Source organism: Marmota flaviventris, chromosome 2 (assembly GCF_047511675.1).
Source record: "Marmota flaviventris isolate mMarFla1 chromosome 2, mMarFla1.hap1, whole genome shotgun sequence".
Lineage (NCBI taxonomy): Eukaryota > Metazoa > Chordata > Mammalia > Rodentia > Sciuridae > Marmota > Marmota flaviventris.
Genome location: NC_092499.1, coordinates 62,754,941 through 62,780,714, shown reverse-complemented (window position 1 = coordinate 62,780,714; position 25,774 = coordinate 62,754,941). Strand labels below are relative to the sequence as shown.

At 42.6% G+C, this 25,774-nt stretch overlaps 1 protein-coding gene across 3 annotated transcripts in view; it reads left to right on the top strand.

Annotated features, from left to right (window-relative positions):
- The window catches only part of Nid2 (nidogen 2), a 63,862-nt gene that overhangs the window by 13,235 nt on the left and 24,853 nt on the right, over window positions 1-25,774 (top strand). For 2 of the 3 annotated variants that reach the window (XM_071607910.1, XM_071607912.1), the window contains exons 4-10: window positions 1,141-1,892; window positions 11,505-11,654; window positions 12,014-12,259; window positions 13,776-13,976; window positions 15,854-16,084; window positions 24,186-24,329; window positions 25,053-25,181. In XM_071607910.1, coding sequence (XP_071464011.1) covers window positions 1,141-1,892; window positions 11,505-11,654; window positions 12,014-12,259; window positions 13,776-13,976; window positions 15,854-16,084; window positions 24,186-24,329; window positions 25,053-25,181 — 1,853 coding nt within the window. The remainder of the gene's footprint in view (window positions 1-1,140; window positions 1,893-11,504; window positions 11,655-12,013; window positions 12,260-13,775; window positions 13,977-15,853; window positions 16,085-24,185; window positions 24,330-25,052; window positions 25,182-25,774) is intronic. The other variant, XM_071607911.1, reaches the window with a different exon arrangement.

Below are 25,774 nucleotides of genomic sequence, written 5' to 3'. Positions count from 1 at the left end.
AGTCTGGCTTTGAACTCATGATCCTCCTGCCTCAGCCTCCTAAACTGCTGGGATTACAGGAGCGCACCACCTCACCCAGATTGACTAAGCTACATTCTTATTTTCCCCTTAAATTTGTTCTGCATTTGCTCAAAATTTTTTAGACTTTAATGGTTACTGGGGTTTTTTTTTTCAGAAATTTTTATTTGATTCTCCTTTCTCTGTGGATTAGTACATGGGGACAATAATGAAAATGTCTTTTTAACTTTCCTTAGAGTAGTGATAATCCAGGTGCTGACTATCATGATTTAGTTTTATGATATAATATAGATGTTTAAAGCATGGGCTTTAGTGTTAGCACTGAATTTAAGTCCAGGCTCTGGCAGCAATGAGTTATGTGATCCTAAGGATATTAGTGAACCTCTCTGAACCTATTTTTATCTTAGTAAAATTAGGCATGATCACCGTCTTTACCTTGCTGTGTTATGAAGAACGTGAAGCACTTGGCACAGGGCCTGGCACCTAACGAAAGTGTATAGTGGTCATTATTGTTTGAGTGTTTGGTGAAGAAATTGTGAGCATGAATTTTCTTGAGTATGTTACAAGTTTTCAGATTAAGTAGAGTAAGGATAAATTATTCCCACACTCCTTATTTGTTTTTAAATAGTCAGATTTTAGAAAAAATATTTGGATTGTAGAGCAGATTTATAACTTGATGGTCTGTACTCAAAACATAATGTTAAATTAAAGGTAGTTTATATCAAAATTCTAGCATATTCCTTTTACCATGCAAGTCTGCTTTTTTTGCAGGGGGGAGGATACTGGGGATTGAACTCAAGGGCACTCGACCACTGAGTCACATTCCTATCCCTTTTTTGCATTTTACTTAGATACAGGGTCTTACTGAGTTTCTTAGTGTCTCACTTTTTGCTGAGGCTGGCTTTGAACTCTCAGTCCTCCTGCCTCAGCCTTCGGAGCTACTGGGATTACAGGATGCACCCCTATGCCCGAGTGCAAGTTTGCATTTATTTGGTCTTATACATTAGTGAAAACACAAATCTCTTTTTAATCGTCTTTCTGTTTTTAAAAAAATTGCTCAATTTTGTGGGAAGGAGGATGAATGGATATTTTATTTACAATGTGCTTTTCCTTTCTATTTAGACTAAGCAACCTGGGGATTCCTGGAGTGTGGGCTTTTCATATCAGCAGCAGGTCCCCTCTGGACAACATCAGACCTGCAGCGGTTGGAGACCTTTCCACATTCCACTCTTCAGCTTCCCTGGAACATTCCTTCAGCCATGCTGCAGCTCTAGAAAGCGACTATACTGAGGACAATTTGGATTATTATGACGAGAATGAGGAGGAGGTTGAATACCCTCCAAGTGAACCAGAGGAGGCATTGAATGGCCACAGCAGAACTGATGTGTCCCTCCACTCGAAAACTGATCCAGGTCCTTTAGGAGGTGGACTCTCTCCTCCAGATTCTGATCTGGCCTCCCCTTTGCCACACCCAGCACCTAGTGATTGGCCACCCTCTCCTAAAACAGAATCTGCTACCTTAGACCCTCAAACTCAAAACGGAGCATCCCAGGGGGAGGTAGGCACCCCAGATTTGGAAGATCGAGTGGAAACTTTGGACCAGACAGACACCAGAAGCCCAAGTCCACCCGAGGTAGATGGAGAGTCACTGGCTCCTCCCAGGGAAGGCCCACCACCTTATCCTGGAAATAGAGGCATCCAGCCCTACCCAGATGGAGGGGCCATTCCTTCAAAACCCCACATTCCTGCCGCCCATCCTGAAGGAGAAGGCGAAGTTGTTCTTCCTAATTACTCTGTGCCAGGTCACCCTTCACCCCCAAATCGAGGGAGGTACACGGTAGGAGCAGGGGACGACATCAGTTCCAGCACTGAGGGTAAGTGCATCAGAAAAGCAGGCGCTGGGATTTCACTTTTTAAATGCTGGTCTTGGGTAGAGTCGTGATTTTTCTCTCAAGCGAGTAGGTGAAAAGTTTAGCAAGAAGATTGGAACTGAATTTTACTCCCTGTGTTTCAGCAGATAAATTTCTTCTGCCAAACAAATCTTGGCAGGCAGATTCTGGTTGGAGTCTCTTGACCATTAATAATGTGTTTTTAAAAATGAGCCTCACAAAATGAGCGGGGAAGAACTGGTTTGCTTGTGCCAGCTGCGCTCTCAAGTGTACTGAAGTATTTCAGTCTGAAAGTTCAGCAAAGGTGAAGCATTTTGAGGCTTCATGTGCAGAGCAGGGAAGGAGGGCTGAACACTTTGGTTTTGAGTCACGGGTGGTGCTAGCTCTGATGCACAGGCCAGATTTATGGGACAATCCTTGCACTCCCCTTGGTGGTAGACACACTTGTGATGTGTGGGTGAGCAGAGCCATGGGGGGAGAAGATGGCGGCACACCTGTGTCTGCTGTCATTTCTGGTTCATGGCCATGCAGCTGTGGTGTCCTCCTCCCTGGAGCCTTGTCCTCATTTCATGATTCACTGACTGGAGCTGGAAGGAGTAGGAGGCAGGGCTTCATCAACAGCCTCTTCTTCCCATTGGAGTCTTGTCTTGTCAGCTCTTTCTTCCTGGTCAGGGCTGTAAAGGTGTGAATGGGAAACTGACCACAGATTTATTCCATTTGTTCTAGGGACAGCTCATCTGACCTCTACCAGGAGGAAAGAGCTCAGAGGCAGACACTTTCTTTTACACCTCCATTTTTTTTCACCTTTTCTGTTTTCCATCCTCATTATGACAAAAACATGCCCATCTAGGTTCAGCTGTGGCATTGGGCAGCAGGATTTTGCCTGGAAAAGTGCTTATTTCAAGAGGGAAGAAAATATTTTGTGACTAATGTGGTATTGTGTAACAATAGAGGAAGAGCATGGGTGTTAGACTTGAATCCTGGCTGCCTCAGGCAACTCGCATAACACCCAAATCTCCTGCTTCTTGTAGCTTCATTGGGAGGATTACATGAGATAATAGGTGTGAAGTACTTAGTGTCTACACTGGTAGATTCTAGGAACGGGCTACCCATATCCAACAGCAGAGGCATGAAATTAGTTTGTTTGTGACTTTTGCATGCGAAGCTTCGTGAAGGAAAGAACTGTCTTCTTTATCCCTCTATCTCCTGATTTATGCTTTTTCTTAAATAGTTGTTGAAGGAAGGTGTGATTCAGAAAAATGGACCAATCTACTGCTCTGTAGACTCAGGATGAGAATAAAGTACGAGCTAACTCCTGAGCACCTTATCATCATTCTAAGCACACAGTTTTTATTTTTGGTGTTTTTGTTGTTTGTTTGTTTTGTTTCATTATTAAATCCCAAAAGTGTTTCTTGAAAAAAAAAAAAAGGTGGCTACTGTTACTAATTTTAGGAAATTAAAAACAGTGGAAATAGGGTGGAGGATGGGAGAGAATGAAGAAAGTGCTTATTCAAGAGCTTTGCCTTGATTTGTGTCTAAGGGACCTCATTTCTGTAAAGCTAAAAATGGAGGTTTTATTGGAAGACTTCAGAACCTTAACTATTTCGAACAGTCTCCAGAATTCTCAGTATGAGTTCTCTAAAGGAAATTTAAAGCCAAAGTGTCAAAGATTTTCACAAAAGGGTTTTGAGGTAAAGATGTAGTCCTCAAAGGCTTTCCATTTGTGGTTTGTGATTTCCTGCTCTGAGAAGAGTCCCATGCAGTTGTCTGTTAAAGACCTAAGAAGGGGCGGCACGTGCTGCTTTGAGCTGTGAGATGGAGTAACAGTGTGGGAGATTTGCCATTGAAAAGTGAAGGCACTCACCTTAACACTGGCGGGACATGAACTGTGACTTATGTCAGCTGCTGAATGTAGCCTACCACTGAGAGTTTGGAAATGGCAAAATGCAAATAAAAATGCTGAGTAATACACTGAGATATTTAGGGAAAATAATAACTAGAAGTTTGCAAGTGTTGAAAGAGAGCCAGCATTTTTTTTTTTTAAGGAATTTACGGAGAGATGGGAAGTGAGGGAACATGGAATTGTGTGTGTGTGTGTGTTTAATAAAACATTGAGCCCCAGAGGTGCATCAGGTAGAGGTGCACTCACTCTGGAAGCTGGGGACATGGGGACACTTAGAATATTGTAACTAGGAACCAGCCATGTGTCATCTGCCTGCCCTTTTCTGCAGATGAAGTAAAAAGTGCATGGGTTTTAGTGCCTGGTGGACTTGAACTTGATTCTACCTCTGCTGTGTGGTTTCAGGCAAGACATGGACTCTGTTTGACCCTTGTTTTCCCTCAACTATAAAATGAAGATAACACAGACCTCATTAAGTAGTTATCAAAGTTAAAATTGGGCCTGGGAAGCTCCACACCCTATAAATTTTAGTATCCCTTTTAAGCTTATAGTAGTCATCTTGCCAAGCCAAGAAATTAAGATTTAAAGGCCCAGAAAACATTTCTTGTCTTTTTATTTATTTGTTTTTCTCATTAGGTACTCTTTTTTACAAACTATTTTTTTTCTTTAAATTCAGAAATCTAGATTCTTTTCAAATTAGGTTTTCATCAGGAAAGAATGTCCTCATCACACTCAGGTTCTGGCCCCAAGTGTTCTATTTTTGTAGACTTGAGAACTAGCAAAGCAGTGGCTGTATGTGTCTTTTCTCTGAGACGTCTGCTTCCAGGGAGCTCCAGCTGTTTGCTGTCAAGCCAGACATTACCCGAGTCCCTGCTATGTACTTTTCTCTGAACTGTGTGCCATGGAAGTTTTCATGAGTGTTTATTGAGTGCCCACCAGTTCTCTAAGCGGGATCTTTGCTTCAATTGTATTATCTTGGTTAGTCCTCAGAATGGCCTCTGAGGTAGTTTCGGTAATCCTTTCCATCTTGCAGAGGCAGAAAGCGAAGGTTGGGAATACATAGTGACTCACCTAGTAAGAGGCCGATGGAGATTCCAAGGAAGAATGGGGGAAGTCTGTGGGGTACCCCAGGGATGGGTGGTAGGTGGATGTCACTGTAGTCAGAGAACGTTTGCTGAAAGAGAAGCTTCTCCAGCCAGGCCTCGGGAGTCTGAAATAAAAGAGAGATAAAGTATGAAATCATTCTAGATAGAAGAATGACAAGAGTGGAGGTACAGAGGTAGAAATGGGAGGGAAAAAGAGAGGTGAGGAGAGAGAGGGAAGGAGTAAGTGGGAGTCCCCAGAGAAGACTTCAGCCAGCTAGGACCAGGGACTGCCTGCATTGGGAGTAGCAAGGAAGCAGATTGATTTACCGGGGTCTTAGATGTCCTTAAGCTTGCTGAGGTGCTGCTATAAGAAGCTTAGTTTAATCTTGGCCTGTATGGCAAAAGGAGAGGGGCACCCCATGGGGGATCTTCTTTCTACTTGGATGGCAGCCATGTTGGGAAAGCCCAGCCCGAGCAGGATTTCCAAGACCTGAAGTTTCACTCTACTTCTGTCCTTAGGGTGGGTGGTGGGTGCTGCAGGAGTATATTGCTCCCTGGATGTCCACCCTGGGATGAGCCTGAGCAGGCACTGCTCCCAGGCCAGCCCTTCAGGCATAAAAACCTTATGTTCCTGGTATATCTCCAGGTTGCTGAGGCCTGGGGATGAAGGCCCTATACCTGTGAGTACAGCTACATATAGAGAGTTCTTGGTAAGGATCCTGTTCCTTCTCCAGAAGTGGAGAGAGACTGTTAGTGTCATGCTAGTTGATGTAAACTGCTGCCCGCAAGGTCCTGAGCACTGTTTGCCACCTGCATCACTGTACCCAACACATGCATCAGAAATCAACTACCATGGAAGGGAAGGCAGGGCACTGCTTTTCCTTATAAAGTGGGATGTGGTTCTTTTTTTCTAGTCTGGCTTTCTATCAATCAGTCCTGAAGTGAAAGTGTTCATTCTTTTTCTTGAGAAGGCAATGAAGAGTTGTTAAAAGTAAGTCACTCCAGCCACCATGGAGGCAGCCAGTGCCGGAAGCCCTCTGTCCTCCTGTGGCCATGAACTTGGTCCACTATGGAGCCTGCCTACCTCCCACAGTGGGGCCAGAGCCCTCAGTGAGGAGGGCAGGCAGGCCAAGGGCAGGCAGGCCAAGGGCTGAACACCAGTGCTTAAGTGCAGCTGAAAAAATGAAGATTGAAGGATGGGTCAGAACAGCGCAGCAGAGAAGAACTTTCCACTTTTGTTAAAAATTCCCAATTAGGACAAGTCTCAAGTACTTTGGCAGTGCCTTTGTTTCTTTTCGCTTATGTATCCCCACCCCATTTTTCTTTCTATTAAAGGATATGAGAAGAGTATAAAAAAAAACAAATGGAAAAAATACGCGAGATTTTAAAAAATCCTCATGTTAAGATTCCTTTAGCAACTCTCAAGCCTCAGTAGGCAAATCTGTGACAAATTGAGCTCATTCAAACCTGGCAGCCTTAGCCCACTGCTGTGTACAGAGATGCCATCAGCTCAGCTCTGTATCATCTCAACTTCCCATGACAGAAGCCCATGGGATCAGAAGAGAAAGCCATGGAATAAAAAACATATTTGTCAATATTATAGTCCCCTCTATCTAATTTACCTGGGCTCTGGTTAGAAATACTGCTTTTTTTTTCTCCTTCCTCCACCTTCTGAAATAGAATCAGCATTTTACAACCAGATACCCCCGGTGATTCTGATGCCCACTGAACGTGAACACTGCTGGTATAAAATGGAAAGAGCATGGGATTTGGAGCCAAAAGATTGCTGATCTCTGTGGGCCTCTGTTTTCTCATCTTAAAAATGGAGATAATATCTCCTTACCAAAATAGGAAGAAGGTTTGCAAATACATCCCAACAATAATGACACATGCAAGTGGCCACTGAAAGGAAAAAGTGCCACTTTGTATTAGATGTGTCTGTTGGACCATTCTCTGGGCTCCAGATCTTAATTCCAATCCTACACTGCCTCTCTGAATCTAATTCCCATAGAAATTGAGATATCACATTGGCCAGAAGTCTGGCTTCTCTTGCTCTGGAAAGATTGGCACGTGTGGGTACACATTTCTGGTTCCAATTCTCCCCCATCATCAGGGAAGGGACCTATAAAAGGGACCAGGCTATTGTGTTTCTGTGTTACCTCCACTAAAAAAATCTTCATATTGTATTCTTGTAGCTGAAGGCCCAAATGGGCCATAAGCACCCAGCTCCATATCAGATAGATGGCCAGGAATGAGCATAAGTTAATTCCTTGCATTCCACCCACCCAGGAGCTGCATTTGGGTCAAACTCATTAAGCATGTTAACTCAGAAATGAGAAGCTTGTGAGGATCCTATGTGGTCACTAGAAGCTGTCATTAGATTCTTTGGGCTGGGTTAAAGTGCAGATCCCTGGCATCAGCCTGTAGACTTGACTTGGTAGGTCTAAGTGGGGCTCAGAGTCGACTTTTTTAATAGACATCTCAGGTGATCCTGATGCCGTGGTCTCTGGAGTCCACTGAGAGGAATGCAGCTCTCCTTGTGAAGGGTTGAGGGGTGCAAGGATGAGGGTCAGTTGCTGTCAGGACTGGAGTGAATTTCCCTGAGGTCCCCAGCTGTTGCCAAAGCTCTTCATCCCCACAAACCTACCCTCCACAGGAAATGCAGCACCACCTTCTAGTTTCCTACACCAAGACTCCAGTCGTCCTGGACTGCCCCCTCTCTTTTCCTCACACCCAACATCCAGTCCTTCAGCAAACCCTTTAGGTTCCACCTTCAAAATATCCTAGATCTGGTCCCTTCTCATGTTCTCTGCTAGTAGCTTCTTAAACTACCATGGCACCATCCCATTCCCGACTTACTGTAGGTCGGATCATGTCACTCTTCTGCTTAGAACCCTCCAGTGGCTTCCCATCTTGCTCATCCTGAAGCCCAGATTCTTCCTGAGACCCTACATGAAGGTGAAGGCCTAGGCTACCTCTCTGCCCAGGTGCCTTCCTGCCCATATGGTGAGTGCCCTGCCCCATGAGTTCATGAGGCTCACTCCCTCACACCCTCTACATCTCTGCCCAAAGGTCATCTTTTTTCAATGTCCATGTCATTTAAAAGAATGAAGCACACCCGCCCCCTCCCTCCCTCTTGACTTTCCCTACACAGCTCTTAACACATCTGCCATACTTGTTCTTAACTGCTGCCCAGGAGAAAATAAGCTTCAGAACAGGGATTTTTGTCTCCCTTGATCCCAGCTCTATCCCTGATTTCTATACCGGAGCTAAGTGTAGAGGGAATGTTCAATAGATATTTTTCTGGTTATTGAATGAATGAAAGAAAATTGCAAGAGGCATTTGCCTTTCACCTAAATTAACAGCAGCCATTTTAAGTGTTGAGTGTGTAGATCTGTGTGTACATCTGGGTGTGGAGACTGGTGTGGAAGAGGCATTATAAGGGGAGCAAACTCATCTTTTTTTGTTGTGGCTGCAATGGGGCTGGAAGGCTGTGTGTGTGCTTGGCTCAGTAATTTTCATCCTAAAATTACAATTTTCTATTTAAAAAAAAAAACCTATTTGAAAAGATTCTCAGGTGAACATGCCATTAACTAGTTAGCCCATGCAAGAGTTTGAATTTTATATTGATAGCCTTTTTTGGGATTTTTTTTTTTGATAGAAAAATATAATGTGGCTTCCCATAAACTCACAAACCTTTGCATAATTGTGTATGTTAAGTTGCTGGCTGTGTTGCTGTGACTCTCTTTTTACCTGCATAAAAGCTATGATTATATCAATTTTTTTTCAGTTAAGTTAACTGAACTCTTTGGATCTATACTCTCTCCTCTACCCACTTGATTCATAATCTAGTCTTAGAGTAGGAACTGGGCCAAAGAACAATTCTTTACAAAATTAATGGAAACAGAGGGACTATAACACAAATCCATCATTTCTTAATTTGCGAAACAGTGTGTACAACTTGGTTGTATATGTAGCTGAATTTTCTGAAGATGCCTGTCCTTTACATTTGCATCAGATGGCCTTTTTGCCTTGGTTCTTAGAAGTATGGTAAGAAAAAAAGTGTGACTTCTGGCAACACAGGTGTGGGGAAGGTGGTGTCATCCTGATTTTAGAGAGGACAGCGCTAAAACACAAGTCCATTGTCTGTGCAGAGCTACCTAAGATGGTAGAGCTTATCAGGGAACACACTTGGAGCTGCTTTACACTTACTTGTGACTTTCTGAGCTGGAAAAACCTGAGACTTTGACACACCCAGGTTACATTCATTTCTTTTAATCCAAAATGGTCCTCCTTCCTTTTTTAAACCAATGGTGGACAATGATAATTTTCTGTATTCCAACCTCTATAATATTTTTATCATGATCTGTTCTGCTTCTTTTTTGTCTTGAATTTTGTCACTTTCCTTTTTTAAACATGAAAGTAGTTATGCATGTCATTTTCCTATTTGAAAAGCTGAGTTATGCCTAATTCTCTATTTTTATCAAGCTGGAATTTCTTAGCCAAATCATCAAGGCTTTGTAGCCAATCTTGAGTCACTGACTCCAGGCCTGCTCTGTTCTTAATCAGATTTTCCACTTGAATCAAGGTTATCTATTTGACCTCCAACCCCTCAGCTTGCTGCTTTTTTGTAAACAGCTTTCGAGTACTGTCCAGAAACCAATGGTATTGCTATTCTCACTGCTCCTTGCCTGTGCTTTTTTAAAAAAATATGCACCTGGATGATCTTCTCTTCCTACCATTAAATCTGATTTGTAGAGTCTGACTCAAAACTTCCTCCATTGGAGTCTATGCTGACTAACCCCAAACACCTAATCGCTTCCTTATCCTAGGCTCACCATATATGTACCCGTGTCCCAAAGGAGGGTGGTAAAGAGTCTCAGTTAAAATTCCAAAAGCAGACTTCCTGGCTTCCAATCCACCTTTGCTGTGTACTTCCCGTGTGACTTTCAGTGAGTCTCTTTCATCCTCTTTGCCTCCGTTTCTTTATTTGCAAAACAGGGATTAGAAACAGTGCCTATGCAGGGCGTGGTAGTGCACATCTGTAATTCCAGCTACTAGGGAGGCTGGGGCAGAAGGATCAAAACTTCAAAGTCAGCCTTGATAATTTAGGGAGACCCTGTCCCTAAAATTAAAAGGGCTCTGAGTGTAGGGCTCTTGTGAAAATGAATCTGAAAGTTTTGGAAGAGTATCTGTCATCTGATCAGTACTAAAATGTTCACTTTGTTAACATTTTTATTTGCTGAAACAAGTCTGTGGCTACGTTGTTACATATATGGTACTGTATCTTCTCCCTCTGGTTTGGTTCTCTTCTCTGATGAAATACAGGGTAAATATTGATCTTTTGATTTCTTCCTTCCCTTCGTGTTTCCTGCACAATGATATGTATTTGTGAGTAGGGTGGCCTTCTTTGGGAGCTCCATGACAGCATCTAGAGTCTCACACCTTCATGCCAATCCTGCCTTATCAGTGGTCTTCTGGAGTCTCCAATCCACTCCATCTCCTGGGGTCTCAGAGGCTGAGGGGTATACAGCTGCTTCACCTCCTGGTGGCCATGCTTGGGATGAGCACATCCCCCAGTGTCCTGGGAGAAAGCACCCTTGTGTCCTTCTTTGAAATGCTCCTCCTACCTCCAGCTGTATCCCATTACATTGGCCATTTTCTTTATGGACGATGACATTTGCTCCAAGTCCCCTGTTTCACTGTTGTGCAACTAGTCCCCACACTTTTTTTTTTTAATGGGTGAAGTACACGGGAGATGGGAGCAACAAGCAACAGTGGCTGGAGCATCAAGATTACCTTAGCATTCTAGAAAATGTGACCATAGCTCAAGCTCTCTACTGTTGCGTGGAAACCATTCTTGTGCTCTACCCTAAACAGCAAACCCTGCAATGGTGCAGAATGTTTTAATAGCAGGATTCCCTTCCTTTATCCCTCCTCTACTCGCTTCTCCCCACACACTTTCTTTAAGCTACATTCTTCTTTCGTTTATTTATTGATTGATTTTTATTTTTTAATACATAACAGCAGAATGCATTACAATTCTTATTACACACTTCATATACAAACAGAGATATGAAAAATTAAGCTACATTCTTTAAGGCTCTTCTTTCTCAAAGTCAAATTCTGGGAAGTGAGACCAGCTATAGGTTACTTTTAAGCTCAGGGTTACCTGGAAGAAGAAAAGTCAGACATAGATCACATTCTTCAACTCCTCACCTCTGTAATTCCCCTGAGCAGGCCATTACTATTAGGTTGAACCATACAAAGTTGCTAGCATTTGACCATTTTTTGATAAAGGTCAACCTAACTGTGCACTTGCTGGTTTCCCTTCATTTCTCTGCTCTTGGACCTCAGTGGGGCAGCCTCATCTTAGTTCACCTGCTTCGAAATAAGACCCAGATGACAGCAGTAAGCTGCGCTTCTTGTCAGAGGACAAAACAAGTTAATTCCCTTGAGTCCAGTGTTATTTCTGTCTCTTAAACATCAAACACCTATTTGTTTATTATAATCCAAACCGATTTTGTGGAGCAGATGCTGTGGCCTGATGACTCTGGCAGGCACAATGCTGGAAATGCTGTCATCCTCATGCAAGTTTGTTTTATTTTTCAGTCTTTACATATAATTCTGCCAATAAGGAAACCTGTGAACACAACCATGGGCGGTGCTCCCAGCATGCCTTCTGCACGGATTATGCCACTGGCTTTTGCTGCCACTGCCAGTCCGGGTTTTATGGAAATGGGAAGCACTGTCTTCCGGAAGGTGATTGGCTGGGGCACAGGGGTGGGGGCTGGTCTGTGTGTGTTCTGCTGCCTGCTAGTTTCCAGCTACCATTGAGCAACTTGCCAGTGCTCAATGAATGAATGTTTGAGGAACAAAGACATGTGGGCTGATTTACCAATTTGAAATTATCCAGAGATGTCCTCCTCCCTTTGCCCCCAGCTCCTTAGAGCCAAAGGGGACAGGAGGCTAGGAGAAGAGATCCCAGACAGGACCTTTTCATCATTGGATAATTGACTGGTTAGGGCATCATTAAAATGGTCAGTGGAATCGTTTTGTCTGTGTGCTCCTCTCTGGAACTTGGCTGAAGGCCAGGGCTAATTAGGATTACCATCTTCTAGGGGCACCTCATCGAGTCAACGGGAAGGTGAGTGGCCACCTCCACGTGGGCCAAACACCTGTGCACTTCACTGACGTGGACCTGCATGCTTACATTGTGGGCAATGACGGCAGAGCCTACACAGCCATCAGCCACATCCCGCAGCCCGCAGCCCAGGCCCTTCTCCCCCTCACACCAATCGGAGGCCTCTTTGGCTGGCTCTTTGCCTTGGAAAAACCAGGCTCTGAGAATGGCTTCAGCCTCACAGGTGAGTGGCACCCGAGAGGGCTGATAGCACTGCCTTGTGCTGTTGCTCCTAGGGGCAATGTCTTGAGGTTTTATACAGGGAAAGGGGATTTTCTCATTGTTGAACCCACATATGTGGTTCTGCCCATAGTTGGGAATGGTTTGGCTTTGTACAACTGAATTTGTGTGTCTGTGTGTAGAATTGGGCCTTGAACCCAGGATCTCAGACATGTTAGGCAAGTGCTGAGCTACATCCAACTGTTTTTATTTTGAGACAGGGTCTCACTGAGTTGCCAAGGCTGGCCTCAAACTTGGGATCCTCCTGCCTCAGCCTCTAGTAGCTGGGATTACAGTGCAGCTACCCTGCCCATCTAGGGCTGATTTTTGAAAGAGCAATTACTTCTAAATGTTCCTCCAGTTGTTCTGAGAAATAGGCTGATTCCATTTTGGAGTGTTTGTGTCCTCTTGCCCCAATTTGTTGGAGTGCATTTGTGAAGTTTTGTTTGCATTATTGTATACAGATCTGTCAAGGAGATGCAAAAACAATATACCTACAGAACATCTGGAGATGACTTTACTTCATGGAGGAGAGGCTGCTTTTTCTCCTCTTACACCTCTACATTTCTTACGTAGAGTGGTGCAGACCAGTGCTTTTCAGACTTTAATCTGCCTGCAAATTGCCTGGATGATTTGTGGGCATGGAAATTCTGATTCAGTAGGCCTGTGGTGGGGTCTGCAATATCTTTTCTAACCAAGCTCCCAGGAGATGCCAGGACTGCTGGTCCTTTTGATAGCCAAAGTGTGGGGGAGACTTTTTGTCTTTTCACCTGAAAAAACTTGTTTCCTTTTTTGCATGTAAAGTAAAAGGATGAGAGAAGTTGTTTTTTTTTTTTTTTTCACCTCCAGCAGCAGAGCTCAATGGCTGTTTATAGGATCTTGCTGTTAATCAATATTTGAATAACCTTGGGTCAAAAGTAAATAAAATATAGCACACCAAGTTAAATTTGAATGTCAGATAAGCAATGATTTTTAAATTATAAGTATACCCCAAATATTGCATGTGGTGTGTATAAAAGATATATTCATTGTTTATCTGAAATTCAAATTTAACTGGGTATCTGGTTTATGGGTTTGTGTTTTGTTTTTGCCTTGCTTATTTTTGCTAATTCTGGCAACCTTGGATAGGTCAAGGAGGTTTCCAAGAGTCTGTTTCTCACAGAATATAAGCTCCTATAAAGAGAAACAGTGCACGGTAATGAGATCAGACACGTTGATTGAACATTTGAGGAACTTAAGGAGTTAAATAGCTGATAGGACTCAGTCTGAACATCAGGTGATCTTTTTAGGCACCATCTCCCACAGTAGTAGAAGCTGGGAGGAGGAAACATGTGCTGGGATTGCTGGGGATCGAACCTAGGACATTATGCATCCTAGACAAGTGCTGTACCACCAAGCTTGAGGCCCAGCCCCAGCCAGTACTGGCTGTTATTTAAGCAAGGCTTTTATTAACCTTTTTGCTGAATTCTTTTCCTCACCAGGTGCTACCTTTATCCATGACACAGAAGTTACTTTCTACCCAGGAGAGGAAAGGGTTCGAATCACTCAAACTGCTGAGGGACTGGACACGGAGAATTATCTGAGCATCAAGACCCACATCCAAGGACAGGTGCCCTATGTCCCAGCAAACTTCACAGCCCATATTACTCCCTACAAAGAGATTTACCATTACTCAGAGTCAGGTATGTATAGCCAGTACTCACCTCTTAGAAAATGGGATTGATACCTGTCTCCCAGGATGGTTACGAAAATTAAAGGTATAACTACATGGAAAGTCCTAGAACAGTGTGTGGCAGATAACATGAGCTCAATACCAGTTTTATTCTTGTTACTCTTATTATGACATAGTGTAAGTGAGCAGAGTGCCAGCTATCATACACAAATTCCCCACCCAGTACTTTCAAATAGTAATAAGATAATTAATACCAACATTATCTCTGGGGGTGGGTAGGGATGATATAGATATAGTCGTCTTCTTCTTCTTTTTTTTTTCCAGTACCAGGGATTGAACTCAGGGGCACTCAACCACTGAGCCATATCCCCAGCCCTATTTTGTATTTTATTTAGAGACAGGGTCTCACTGAGTTGCTTAGCACCTTGCCATTGCTGAGGCTGGCTTTGAACTCATGGTCCTCCTATCTCAGCCTCCCAAGCTGCTGGGATTACAGGGGTGCTCCGCCACACCTGGCTGAGATGATGTAAATATGTACAGATTTTACTCTCTGGAGCATGACAAAATATTATTAGAATTTGTTGGGCTGGGGATGTGGCTCAAGTGGTAACGCGCTCACCTGGCATGCCCCAGGCGCTGGGTTTGATCCTCAGCACCACATAAAAATAAAATAAAGATGTTGTGTCCACTAAAAACTAAAAAAATAAATATTAAAAAATTCTCTCTTTCTCTCTCTCTCTCTCTCTCTCTCTATATATATATATATATATATATATTAAACACACACACACACATATATATATATACATATTATTAGAATTTGTCCTATAACCTTGTTTTAGCTCATGATTTTAGTCTGCTTTAAAAGCTACAGAAAGATGCTATAGAGTATTATAAAGCTAATGAAAGATTTGGAGTCAGAAATTACAAATTCACATCCTGGGCTTGCCTTTTATAACCTGTGGGAAAGATCACTTAACATGAGAGCCTCTTTTCTCTTTCTTCTTTGTACTAGGGATTGAACCCAGGGCTTTGCCTATGCTAGACAAGTGCTCTACCTCAGCCCTATTGTCTCATCTTTAGCATCAGAATAAAAATATCTTTTTCTGTCCACCTTACACGGTTGACTAATTGGCTGATAAATTGTGTGAGGTGCAACATACTCTGTAAATCATTACCCATGAGCAAGAAACTGTGGCAGCCATAGGTGGCTGTTTGGCAGCACAGTGGTTTGGCTTGAGCTGCTCCTCCCCTGGCCCTGGTTTCTCCTGTGGTGTGAGAACTGGAAGCTGGACAGAAGATGTAGGGAAGAGAATGGGAAGCAGCGACCTGGCCTGTGTTCAGAATAGCCAAAGGCCAGATGACTGCCCTGGGCCCAACTCCCAGACTGAGAGGAAACCACCGTTTCCTTTCCCTGAAACCCTGCAGACTTAAGTGCAAGTCACTGGCAGCTGTCACCTCTGCACAATGTATGGGATGGGCTGGTTCAAATCTTGGGGCAGAGAGCCAGATGGTCTAGAGTTCCAGTTCCAGTTCTGCCACTTCTCAGCCCTGCTTCTCAGGCTATCTACTTCACTTCTACCAGTCTCTGCTCACACAATGGTAGTGCCCACCTCGCAGGGCTGGCACATAGCATCGTCTCTTCCTTATACACCGTGGCAACAACTGTAGTGCCTCCTCCCTCTCAGCACTGTGGCTTCGTATCCACTCTGGTTCTTGGGCTATCCTTGCAAGTCTCCCATATAAACTCAAGGCATTCCCAAGGGAAGTGCTGAGGAATTAGATGAAAAAACAAACAAACAACATAGAAAAATCTACCTCCATGAAAATCTCTGTATTTAATATTTAAAAATTTTTACCTGTTTGCCTATAAAATGTCTGTTGCAGCTATGACCTCCACAAGTTCCAGAGACTACTCTCTCACTTACGGTGCAATCAACCAAACGGGGTCTTACCGTGTCCACCAGAACCTCACTTACCAGGTGTGCAGGCACGCCCCCAGACACCAGGCCACCCCCACCACCCAGCAGCTGACTGTGGACCGGGTTTTTGCTTTGTACAGTGAAGACGAAGGAGTGCTTAGATTTGCTGTGACCAATCAGATTGGCCCTGTGGAAGGTAAGGTTTCTCATTTGTAACGCTGGGCCAAAGTTCTAGCCTTCTTGAGAATTCTCAGAACAATTCAGAGATTAGTAAGAGTTTGGGAGTGCCAGAGTCTGTGTGCAGTGCTGGGTGTGAGGACGAATCAAGCTGGGTCCCTGTCCTTGAGGTGGAGGTGGGCAGAAATAGAACCTGCAGAACAAGGTCCCGGCCACGCTCAGGAAACAGGACAGTACCTGAGCCTGGTTTGTAGCAACGCAAACAGTACATGCCCATGGTGGGGTATGCCTGGGCATGGGGAAGAGGGAGGCAAGTTAGGAGGGAGACTGATGCTGGTGAGCACTGATTACCACTGTGACAAATGCAGAGGGCCTAGTCTAGAAGGGCAGGGAGGTTCCCCCAGGAAGGGACATTTTAGCTAAAGCCTCGAGGATTTCACCAAACCAAACCAGGACCTGGAAAAATGAAATGGAACCTCATGTGTGAAGAACTCACAGTAACACTGTGCTTCACAGTGAAAGACTGGAATTTTCCCCCTAAGATCAGGAGTGAGACAAGGAGGCCCTGCCCTCTCCCTGTCTGCTCAACATGCTACTGGAAGTTCTAGCCAGGACAGTTAGGCAAGATCATGAGATAAAAGACATCTTTTGGAAAGGTAGAAGAAAAATATTAGTAGTAAAATTATCTCTATTCTCAGATGACATGATCCTTTATGTACAAAACCAAAGGAATTCACTTAAAAAAACCCTATTAGAACAAATAAATTCAGCAATGCTGCAATGCACAAGAACAACCTACAAAAAAAATTGTGATTCTGTTTTAATATGGAGCAAATTGAAAATGCAATTAAGAAATTTCATTTTAAAAAATAAAATACTCAGGAATTAAGTCTTTTTTTTTTTTTTTTAAAGAAGTGTGAGACTTGTCCATTGAAACATAATTTTTATTTTTTTGGAAAAAAAATAAGACCCCAAAAAAGTGGGACTATGTTCTCTGTTCATTAATTGGAAGACTTACTATTATAAATATGACAGTACTTCCCGAATTGTTCTATTGATTCAACACAGTCCCTATCAGTATTTCAGCTGGCTGCTTTGCAGAGATTGACAAACTGATTCTAAAATTCATATTGAAGTTCAAGCAACCAGAATAGCCAAAATCTTGAAGCATGGTGTTGGAGGACTCAGACTTCTCAGTTTTGAAACTTAGAGTAATCAAGACAGTGTGCGTCTGGCATATGAACAGACACATTGATTAATGGAATAAAATTGAGAATCCAGATGTAAATGCTCATATTTTCAGCCAGTTGGTGTTTCAACAAGAGTGTCAAAACAGTTCAATGGGGAAATAAGTCTTTTTAATAGATGATGTTTAGACAATTTACTATCCACATGCAAAAGAACAAAATTGGACCTCATAGCATATTAAAAAATCAACTCAAAATGGGCCAAAGACCTAACTGTAGGAGCTAAAACTTTTAGAAGAAAACATGGGGGTAAATTTTTGTGATCTTGAATTTGGCAATGATTTCTTAGAAATGGCACTAAAAGCACAAGCAACAAGAGGAAAAACAAATAGGTGTCATGAAGATTTTAAAAATTTGTGCTTCAAAAGACATTATCAACAATGTGAAAATATAGCTGTGGAATGGGATAAAATATTTGAAACCCTAGGGCAAATCCCACTGCTATAAAAATATTCTTTTTTAATGATGTTTAATAAAAGACTTGTTCTAAAGTATATGAAGTACTGTTACAACTCAACAATTAAAAGAAATTGAATGAAAAGATGGACAAAGGATCTGGAAAGATATTCTCTAAAAAATGATACACAAATATCCAATAAGAACATGAAAAGATGTTCAACATCATTAGCCATCAGGGAAATGCAGTTCAAAACCACAGTGAGATATTACTTTACATCACAGGGATAGCTTTAAAAAAAAGTGTTGGTGAGGATATGGAGAAATTGGAACCCTCATTCACTGCTGCTGCTGTGTGTAAAATGGTGCAGCTGCTGTGGAAAACAGAAGACCAGTTTCTCAAAGTTAAACCAGAGTTACCATTTGACAGAGCAATTCCACTCCTAGTTATGTGCCTAAGAGAAATGACAACTCTGTGCTCACAAAAACTGGTGCAGAAATATCCATGGCATCATTATCATAATAGCCCAAAGGTAGAAGCAACCTAAATGTCTGTCAACTGATGAAAGCAAACAAAATAAAGTCTTTGGTGCGTACAATGGGATAGTTTTCAGCCACAAAAAGAAATGAAGTACTTATGTGTCCTCCAACATGAATGAACTTTGAAAACCTCATGCTAAGTGAAGGAAGCCAGTCACAAAGGACAGCATTTTGTATGATTCCATTTATATAGACTATTCAGAGCAGGCAAGTCCAGAGACAGAAAGTAGATTAAAGGTTGCTCAGGGTGGAGGATAATGGAAGGATAGGGAATTAATGTGTTAAAAGGTTCAAGGTTTGTTTTTGAGGTGATGAAAATGTCCTAATAATTAGTCATAATGGTTTTGAATATATACTGAAAGTCATTTATTAGTGCACTTTAAGTGGGTGAATTGCATGGCATGTGAATTGTATTCAGTTGTGGAAACAAAACTTGAAAATAGTGGTTCTCAAATATTAGTGGATACTAGGTTATTTGGGATTTTTGTGTGTAAGTTTTTTGAGTTCTTTATATATTCTGGAGATTAATGTGTTTGTTATCTGAGGTGTAGGTGGCAAAGATTTTCTCCCATTATATAGGCTCACTCTTCATATTTTTAATTGTTTCCTTTGCTGTGAATAATCTTTTTAGTTTGATGCCATCCCATTTATTGATTCTTGTTTTTACTTCCTGTACTTTAGGAGTCTTGTTGAGGAAATTGGTTCCTAAACCTACATGATAGAGAGTTGGGCCTATTTTTCTTTCTAGTAGGTGCAGAGTCCCTGGTCTAATTTCTAGGTCCTTGGTCTACTTTGAGTTGAGTTTTGTGCAGGGTGAGAGATAGGGATTAAATTCCATTCTGCTACATATGGATTTCCAGTTTTCCCAGCCCCATGGGAAGAAGCTATCATTTCTCCAATGCATGATTATGGCACCTTTGTCTAGTATGAGGTAACTATATTTATATGGATTTGTCTCTGTGTCTTCTATTCTGTTCCATTGGTTTTCATGTCTGTTTTGGTGCCAGTATTCACAATAGCTAAGCTATGGAACCAACCTAGGTTCCCCTGAACAGAGAAATGGATGAAGAAAATGTGGTGTATATATACACAATGGAATATTACTCAGCCATAAAAAGAATGACTTTTTGACTTCTGCTGGTAAATGAGTGGATCTAGAAACTATCATGCTAAGTGAAATAAGCCAATCCCCAAAAAACAAAGGCCAAATATTCTCTCTGATATGTGATGCTAACACACACTGGGGGCAGGGGAGATAGAAGTTCAGTCTATGAAGGGAAGAGAGGGGAGATGGTAGGTAGTGTATTAATAAGTGAAAATTCCCTGTTGATTTCAGGGAAACACATAAATCAAGAAGGAAAGATTGCTGTTCCAGATTTCTCAGAGAGATGAGCAAAAACTGCTGAGGAAAACATTCCTCACCCTTAGATGTCCATTTCTGCCCTTCACTGGGGTATGCCTTGGATCTGTAAAAACAGCCACTGGTGGAAGTTCCTTCCAGGTGACAGTCCCATTCAGATTCTGAAAAGATATATTCCTGGGTCTCTTTTTCCTAGAGAAATACCATGTGGAATAACCAATGGTCATAAAAAAACCAGCACACTTCCCAAGTTGCTAATTTGTCCTTTGAGTTTTATGATTTTCCCTTCCACCCAAGTCAAACAAAAGCAACAATTAATAGAGTGCCAAGTACTCTTCTAAGTACCTGCTGTGAATTAACTCGTCCCTGCGACAAGCCTACCCAACAGGAAGTTGTTAATGTTATTATTGCATTTCACAGATAGTGAAACTGATGTAGAGATGAAGTAATTTGAAGTCCTAGCTGGTAAGAAGTGATCTGGGACTTAAATGCAAGCTGTAGGTCCATGGCCCACGCTCTTACCCCTCATGGTCCTGCCGCTCCTCATGGACACCACTGACTTTGCAACTGCCTCATAATTTGGACCAAATTTGAAAAGAGACAATGTGTGTGTTTTTTAAAAGAATTTTTTAAGTTGTCAGTGGACCTTTATTTTATTTATTTATATGAGGTGCTGAGAATCGAACACATGCTAGGCAAGCGCTCTACTGCTGAGCCAAACCCAGCCTGGCAATGTGTGTTTTTAGACCCTTTGTGTTTGTTTGAACCCTCTTTCATGCACTCACAGCAATACTGTCATTCTAAATGACATAATAAAATGGGGTGGGGGAGTGGGGAGAAAGAACAAAGGAAAAAAACAACAAAACACTTTTTTCTCCCCCCACTCCTCAGTGCATAGTAGTATCTTAAAGTCTTTTGCTTTCTCCAGAGGGAGCTGCCAGCCAGCTGGAATGATATAAAACCAGACAGCTGCCCGCACCTGATGTGGGAGCTGCGTGGTTTCCCAGGGTTTAGATGAGAATTACTGTGTCTTTCCCAGTGAGTAAAGGGAGCTGGCAGCCCTTGCTGTCTTCCCAACCACCAGACCATACCCCATAATTGTTAGAACTTCAAGTGGAGTTGGCTGTTGTTTGTAGTATCATAGAACAGGACCAGGAATGCTTCCTGTCCTTCCTCCCCAGGGGTCCTTTCAGTGAGCTGAAGAGACCTTGGGCAGAGGACTGTGCACTGAAGCTGAACCGATTGTTGCTTTAAGGAAACCGCTCTTCCCCTCTTGATTAAATGAGTAAATTAGTTCCAGATCTTCTGCCAGAGTTGCACAGTTTAGGAAGGTGAAGGTGAAATATGAAATGGCTTAGGGAGGATACTGCTGTTGTAATGTTGATAGGAGAAAAGCTAGCAAGCTGTAAAAAATTAATAGTGCAATTGTTTTAGAAATGTATTCTTAAACTATTTAGGGTGCTAGGAGTGTAACTGAGTAATAGAATGCTTGCCTGGCATGCCAGAGGCCCTGGATTCAATCCCTGGCACTGCAAAAACAAAAATATATTTTTTAGAAGTCATGAGGATTTGAGGGCTGGTAAAGCACAGGGTTTAGATTCAGAAGAGTTCCATGCTTTGTATAATGCTCTATCGCTGAAATTCTTAATTTTTAAACAGGGGGCTCTGCATTTTCACTTGCACTGGACTCTAAATTATGTAACAGTTCCTGACAGTGAGGTACATTTTAAGTCAGTATCATATAATTATGGTCGTTTCCTCCTCAATTTCAAGTGCGATAGTATATCCTGTCCAAGTATGCAAGTCACCTTGGAGCTACCTCCTCTATCCTCCCTTAATGCCTAGTAGGCTGGTGAATTGACTAATCTTTGTTGGAATGTTCCATGGTGAAAGTTTAATGCTGGTAAGTACTGAATAAGAAGGTTAAGCAGCAAATTTAAACATTATTGAAGACGACCTTCCCTTTTGGCAAGGGATGCCAGGATTTTGTACAGAATCTTCTCCCAAAAATGGAGAAACTATCATGGGGGAGAATCAGATGCTTCGGTCACATTGGACCCTCAGTGAGGACATGACCCTGTCCTTGTCACTTGTAACACATACTAGGGTAGACTCAGGAATTGGTCTACACTCTAGTTAACTCTGCAACTGCAACCCCAGTGAAGTTCTTCCTTCCTGTCTGCCAGGCTTATCTGTGTGATTTGGGGAGCGAGGCTTATGCTGACATAAGTTCATCGTTTTCAAAAAGCACTGGGGCCATTTTTTGGTCTTTTGTTTTGGCAGAGATTGTTACTCTAGCCAAATTATTGAGGTGAACCAAGGATAAACCCACAGCCTTCCTTATTTTCAGGCACTAGTATGGGAACTGATACTTAGGGAATATTCAGTTCCAGGAACACACTGTGATATTTCTTATAAAGTGGATGATAGGCATTTACCAGAAAGTGTTTTGGCCAAGGCATCTCAATTCACAGCAGACCCGTAGAGAAAACTGTGGGAGCTGTGACTTGCGCAGTAGGGAGATACAAGCCCTGGGGAGATTGCCAGTCATCCCGAAGGCTGCTCTATCAGGCCGACTGCATGGCAGGAAGTACTTGGAGCATAGACTAGGAGCTACTTTAGGCAAGTTTCACCATGTAAAAAAGGGGTGTGGAGAGACATGGGTGAGAGAGGAATGTTGAGGGTCCTGGAGGAGATGATAACTGGGAAGTTGAGGTGGGCAGTTCTGCCAGAGTGAGTCTGCCAATGCCACATGCTGGCTTCTGTCATAAGCAGGATAGGACTGGGAACATGCCAAGCTGCCCGTCAGAAGCCCAAATTATAACTTAAATGGAGCCCTGTTAGTAGCAGAGGTGGCTCAGTATAGAGGCCAACAGGCATAGTCAGGGCTCTTGAAATCTTTGGAATCTAAAGATTAGAATTAATTCTAGGGACTGAGACAAAGTAGTCTTCAAGTGAGGGTGAACAGTGGCCCCCTGAGAATGAAGAAGGAACATAGTCACTGGGGACTGTCAGCCCTGCCAGAGGGGGGCATCACCTTTCAGGGACACTGTTGGATTTGTTTTTAGCAATTCTGGCAGACACAAACATTTCTACTTCTATTTTATACCTGAGGAACCAGAAGCAAACAAGTCTCCAAAGCTATTGGACTCATTGGGCATCTGGGGCTCCTTCCAACACCGCCTCTGGGCCGTTGGCCTACAGTAGGTAACTTGATGAAGTTCCTCTGCTGATGGTGGTAGCAGAGCAGTGGGAAATAGGGGCTCTGGAGGGAGAATGCCTGGATTTTTCTCTTATTTCAGCTCCATCCACCTCTTCTTTGTCACTTTGGGCAGTTTGCTTGGCCTCTGGGTACTAATAGAAAAATGAAGATATGATGATACTGTCCTCACCTTGTAGCTATGAGGACTTGATGGGCTGGTAAAACATGGGGTTTAGATTAGCGCCTGGTACAGAAATGTTTGATGACCATTGACCTCTACATTGCACCCAGAAATCAAGTTCTTTAGGGAAGATTTCAGATGCTATCAATGGTCACTACCTGGTGGCTGGATAGATCTGTGGCAGGGCTGATGATCCTGAAGAGTGAATTCTAGGAAAATCATTTCTACTTATTTGTCCTTGGAAATCTTTAAAAATCAATATTTTTAAAAAATAATTAGATCTACCTGTAAAAACAGCGAATTTTCATGAGATTGCAAAATTTAGAGCCAGAAACTTGAAGGTTGTGTCCCTGTCTCAACTTTGAGGGTTGGAGTAAATTTTTCCCATGTTTCTCCTTCACTGTCCTCATCTATAAAACTGTTCACAGTGGGGACAACAGCCCAGCACACAGACTCAGAACAGACACCAGAGCAAAAGCACTTTTAAATAAAAAGAGGTGTTGGATATTTTTATTCCTTTGACACTGTTATGGTTTGGGGGTGAGGTGTCCCCCAAAAGCTCACATGTGAGACAATGCAAGAAGGTTCAGAGCACCTTAACCCAATCAGTGATGAATCCCCTGGTAGGGATTAACTGAGTGGCAACTGAAGTGCTAGGATGTGGCTGGAGGAGGTGGGAATTAGGGCGTGGCTTTGGGGTATATATTTGTATCTGATAAGTGGAGACCTCTCTGCTTCCTGATCACCATGTGAGTTGCTTCCCTTTGCCACACTCATCCACCATGATATTCCTTACCTTGAGCCCCGAGGAATGGAGCCAGCCTTCTATGGAATAAGACCTCTGAAACTGTGAGCCCTCAAATAAACTTTTCCTCCTCTAAAATTGTTCTGGTCGGGTCCTTCAATCACAGCAGTAAAAAAACTGACTAAAACAGATAAAAACTTACTGAAAGTAGGAAACTTGTCTACAGGGTAGGCAGTATGGAATTTAAACCTGAGATAAAGGTGACTGACCCTTGATCTCAGTATTAATAATTTAGTTAGGTATTGACGGGTGCCACACAACAGCTGAATAAACATTCAATTCCAAGGACTCTGTCTCTCTCTCTCTCTCTCTCTCTCTCCTTCCTTCTCTGCCATTCTTTCTACAGCAGCCAGATTGTACCATTGTTTGTTTCCTCTCTGCCCACACAGCAGACTCCGATCCTTCCCCAGTGAACCCTTGCCATGACGGGAGCCACGCCTGTGACACAGCAGCACGGTGCCATCCAGGGACAGGTGTAGACTACACCTGTGAGTGTGCGCCTGGGTACCAGGGAGATGGCCGGAGCTGTGTGGGTAAGAGCCATGTTCTGTTGGTGTCACATAGCTCCTGTTTTCACTCTGCCGTCTCCAGCGGTGTTACTGTGGAAGACAAGTATCTCTGATCTTTGTGATCTGTGATCACATCGATTCCACATCTGCAATTTCCATCGATCAATGACTTTAGCAGCTGTTAATTTGGATGCAGTTATGTAAAAACTGAAGCATAGTCTAGTCAGGTTTGAAAATAGAGATGGTGATTTTGTGCTGGGTCTATAAAAAGAAACCATCTTTTGCAATTTTTGGATATGTTTTAAGCTTTGTAATTTTGAGCATATATTAAGTAGTTCCTAAATTTACTAGAAAGCATATTTTCTGGTTTCTTTACATTTCAGACAATGTTTCCTTCACCAATTATATCCCAGCAAAGCAACAGTTGATGTTTCTTCATCTTTAAAAAAAAGCTACAACATATTTTCTTATAAACATTATCTTTAAACATTTAAAGAATTCTGAGAAAAGTTGTTCAAAAATTATCTCTCTGTGACCTCACTGGAAAGATGTGAGATAAAGTTTTATTTCTGATGAGCTTCATCTTGCATTCATTCCTACCTGTCACTTAGATATCCTATGTTTCGATTCCTGTTTAGCCTACCACCCTAGTCCCATTGAAGCATCATAGTGGTGAGAAAACTGACTCTTCAGACTTTCCACTCATGGGACTGGAAAGCAGCACTTTTCTTCTCTCTTTCTTCTCAGATGTAAATGAATGTGCAACTGGCTTCCATCGCTGTGGCCCCAACTCAGTGTGTATCAACTTGCCAGGAAGCTACAGGTGCGAATGTCGCAGTGGCTATGAGTTTGCAGATGACCAGCACACTTGCATCCGTGAGTACCAGAATCATTTATCTGTTTGGCCAAAATGGCACTGAATCTTGCTCTTTAATTCACTGAGTTTCTCCACTTGTGCTTTATAGAAGTTCTGCTATGTGATTTTTCTTGAAACACAGTGCATATTGAAATAACCCAAGGCTACAGCTCAGTGGAGCTGTTTGTTTGTGGTTGTGGTTTTCCCCTAACTAGATATTTTTGATGTTGAATTACTGGGGGATGTTCTTTCAGTTGGGGTTCCTGGTCCACCACTTAACAAGACTATGGACCTCTTTAGAAGAACACCCCAGCTATAGACAGAGCGTATGTAGTCCTCATCTTAGAACAAGGTAGATTTGTAATTCCAAGGTGCTGGTGTCATGTGAGGAGCTAAAGGGCCTCGTCCATAATGAACCCTTCTAGGATTCCAAACCATAACTTAGACCTAAAAATGGGTCCAAAAGAACTAGAAATCCAAATTCATTGCACTGATAGAGCTAGGTAATGGAGAAAATACAAGCTTTAATCCAGTGTGATATTAGAAAGTGTGTGTGTGTGTGTGTGTGTGTGTGTGTGTGATGGCTATTATTTTCACCACAAACCCATACCAG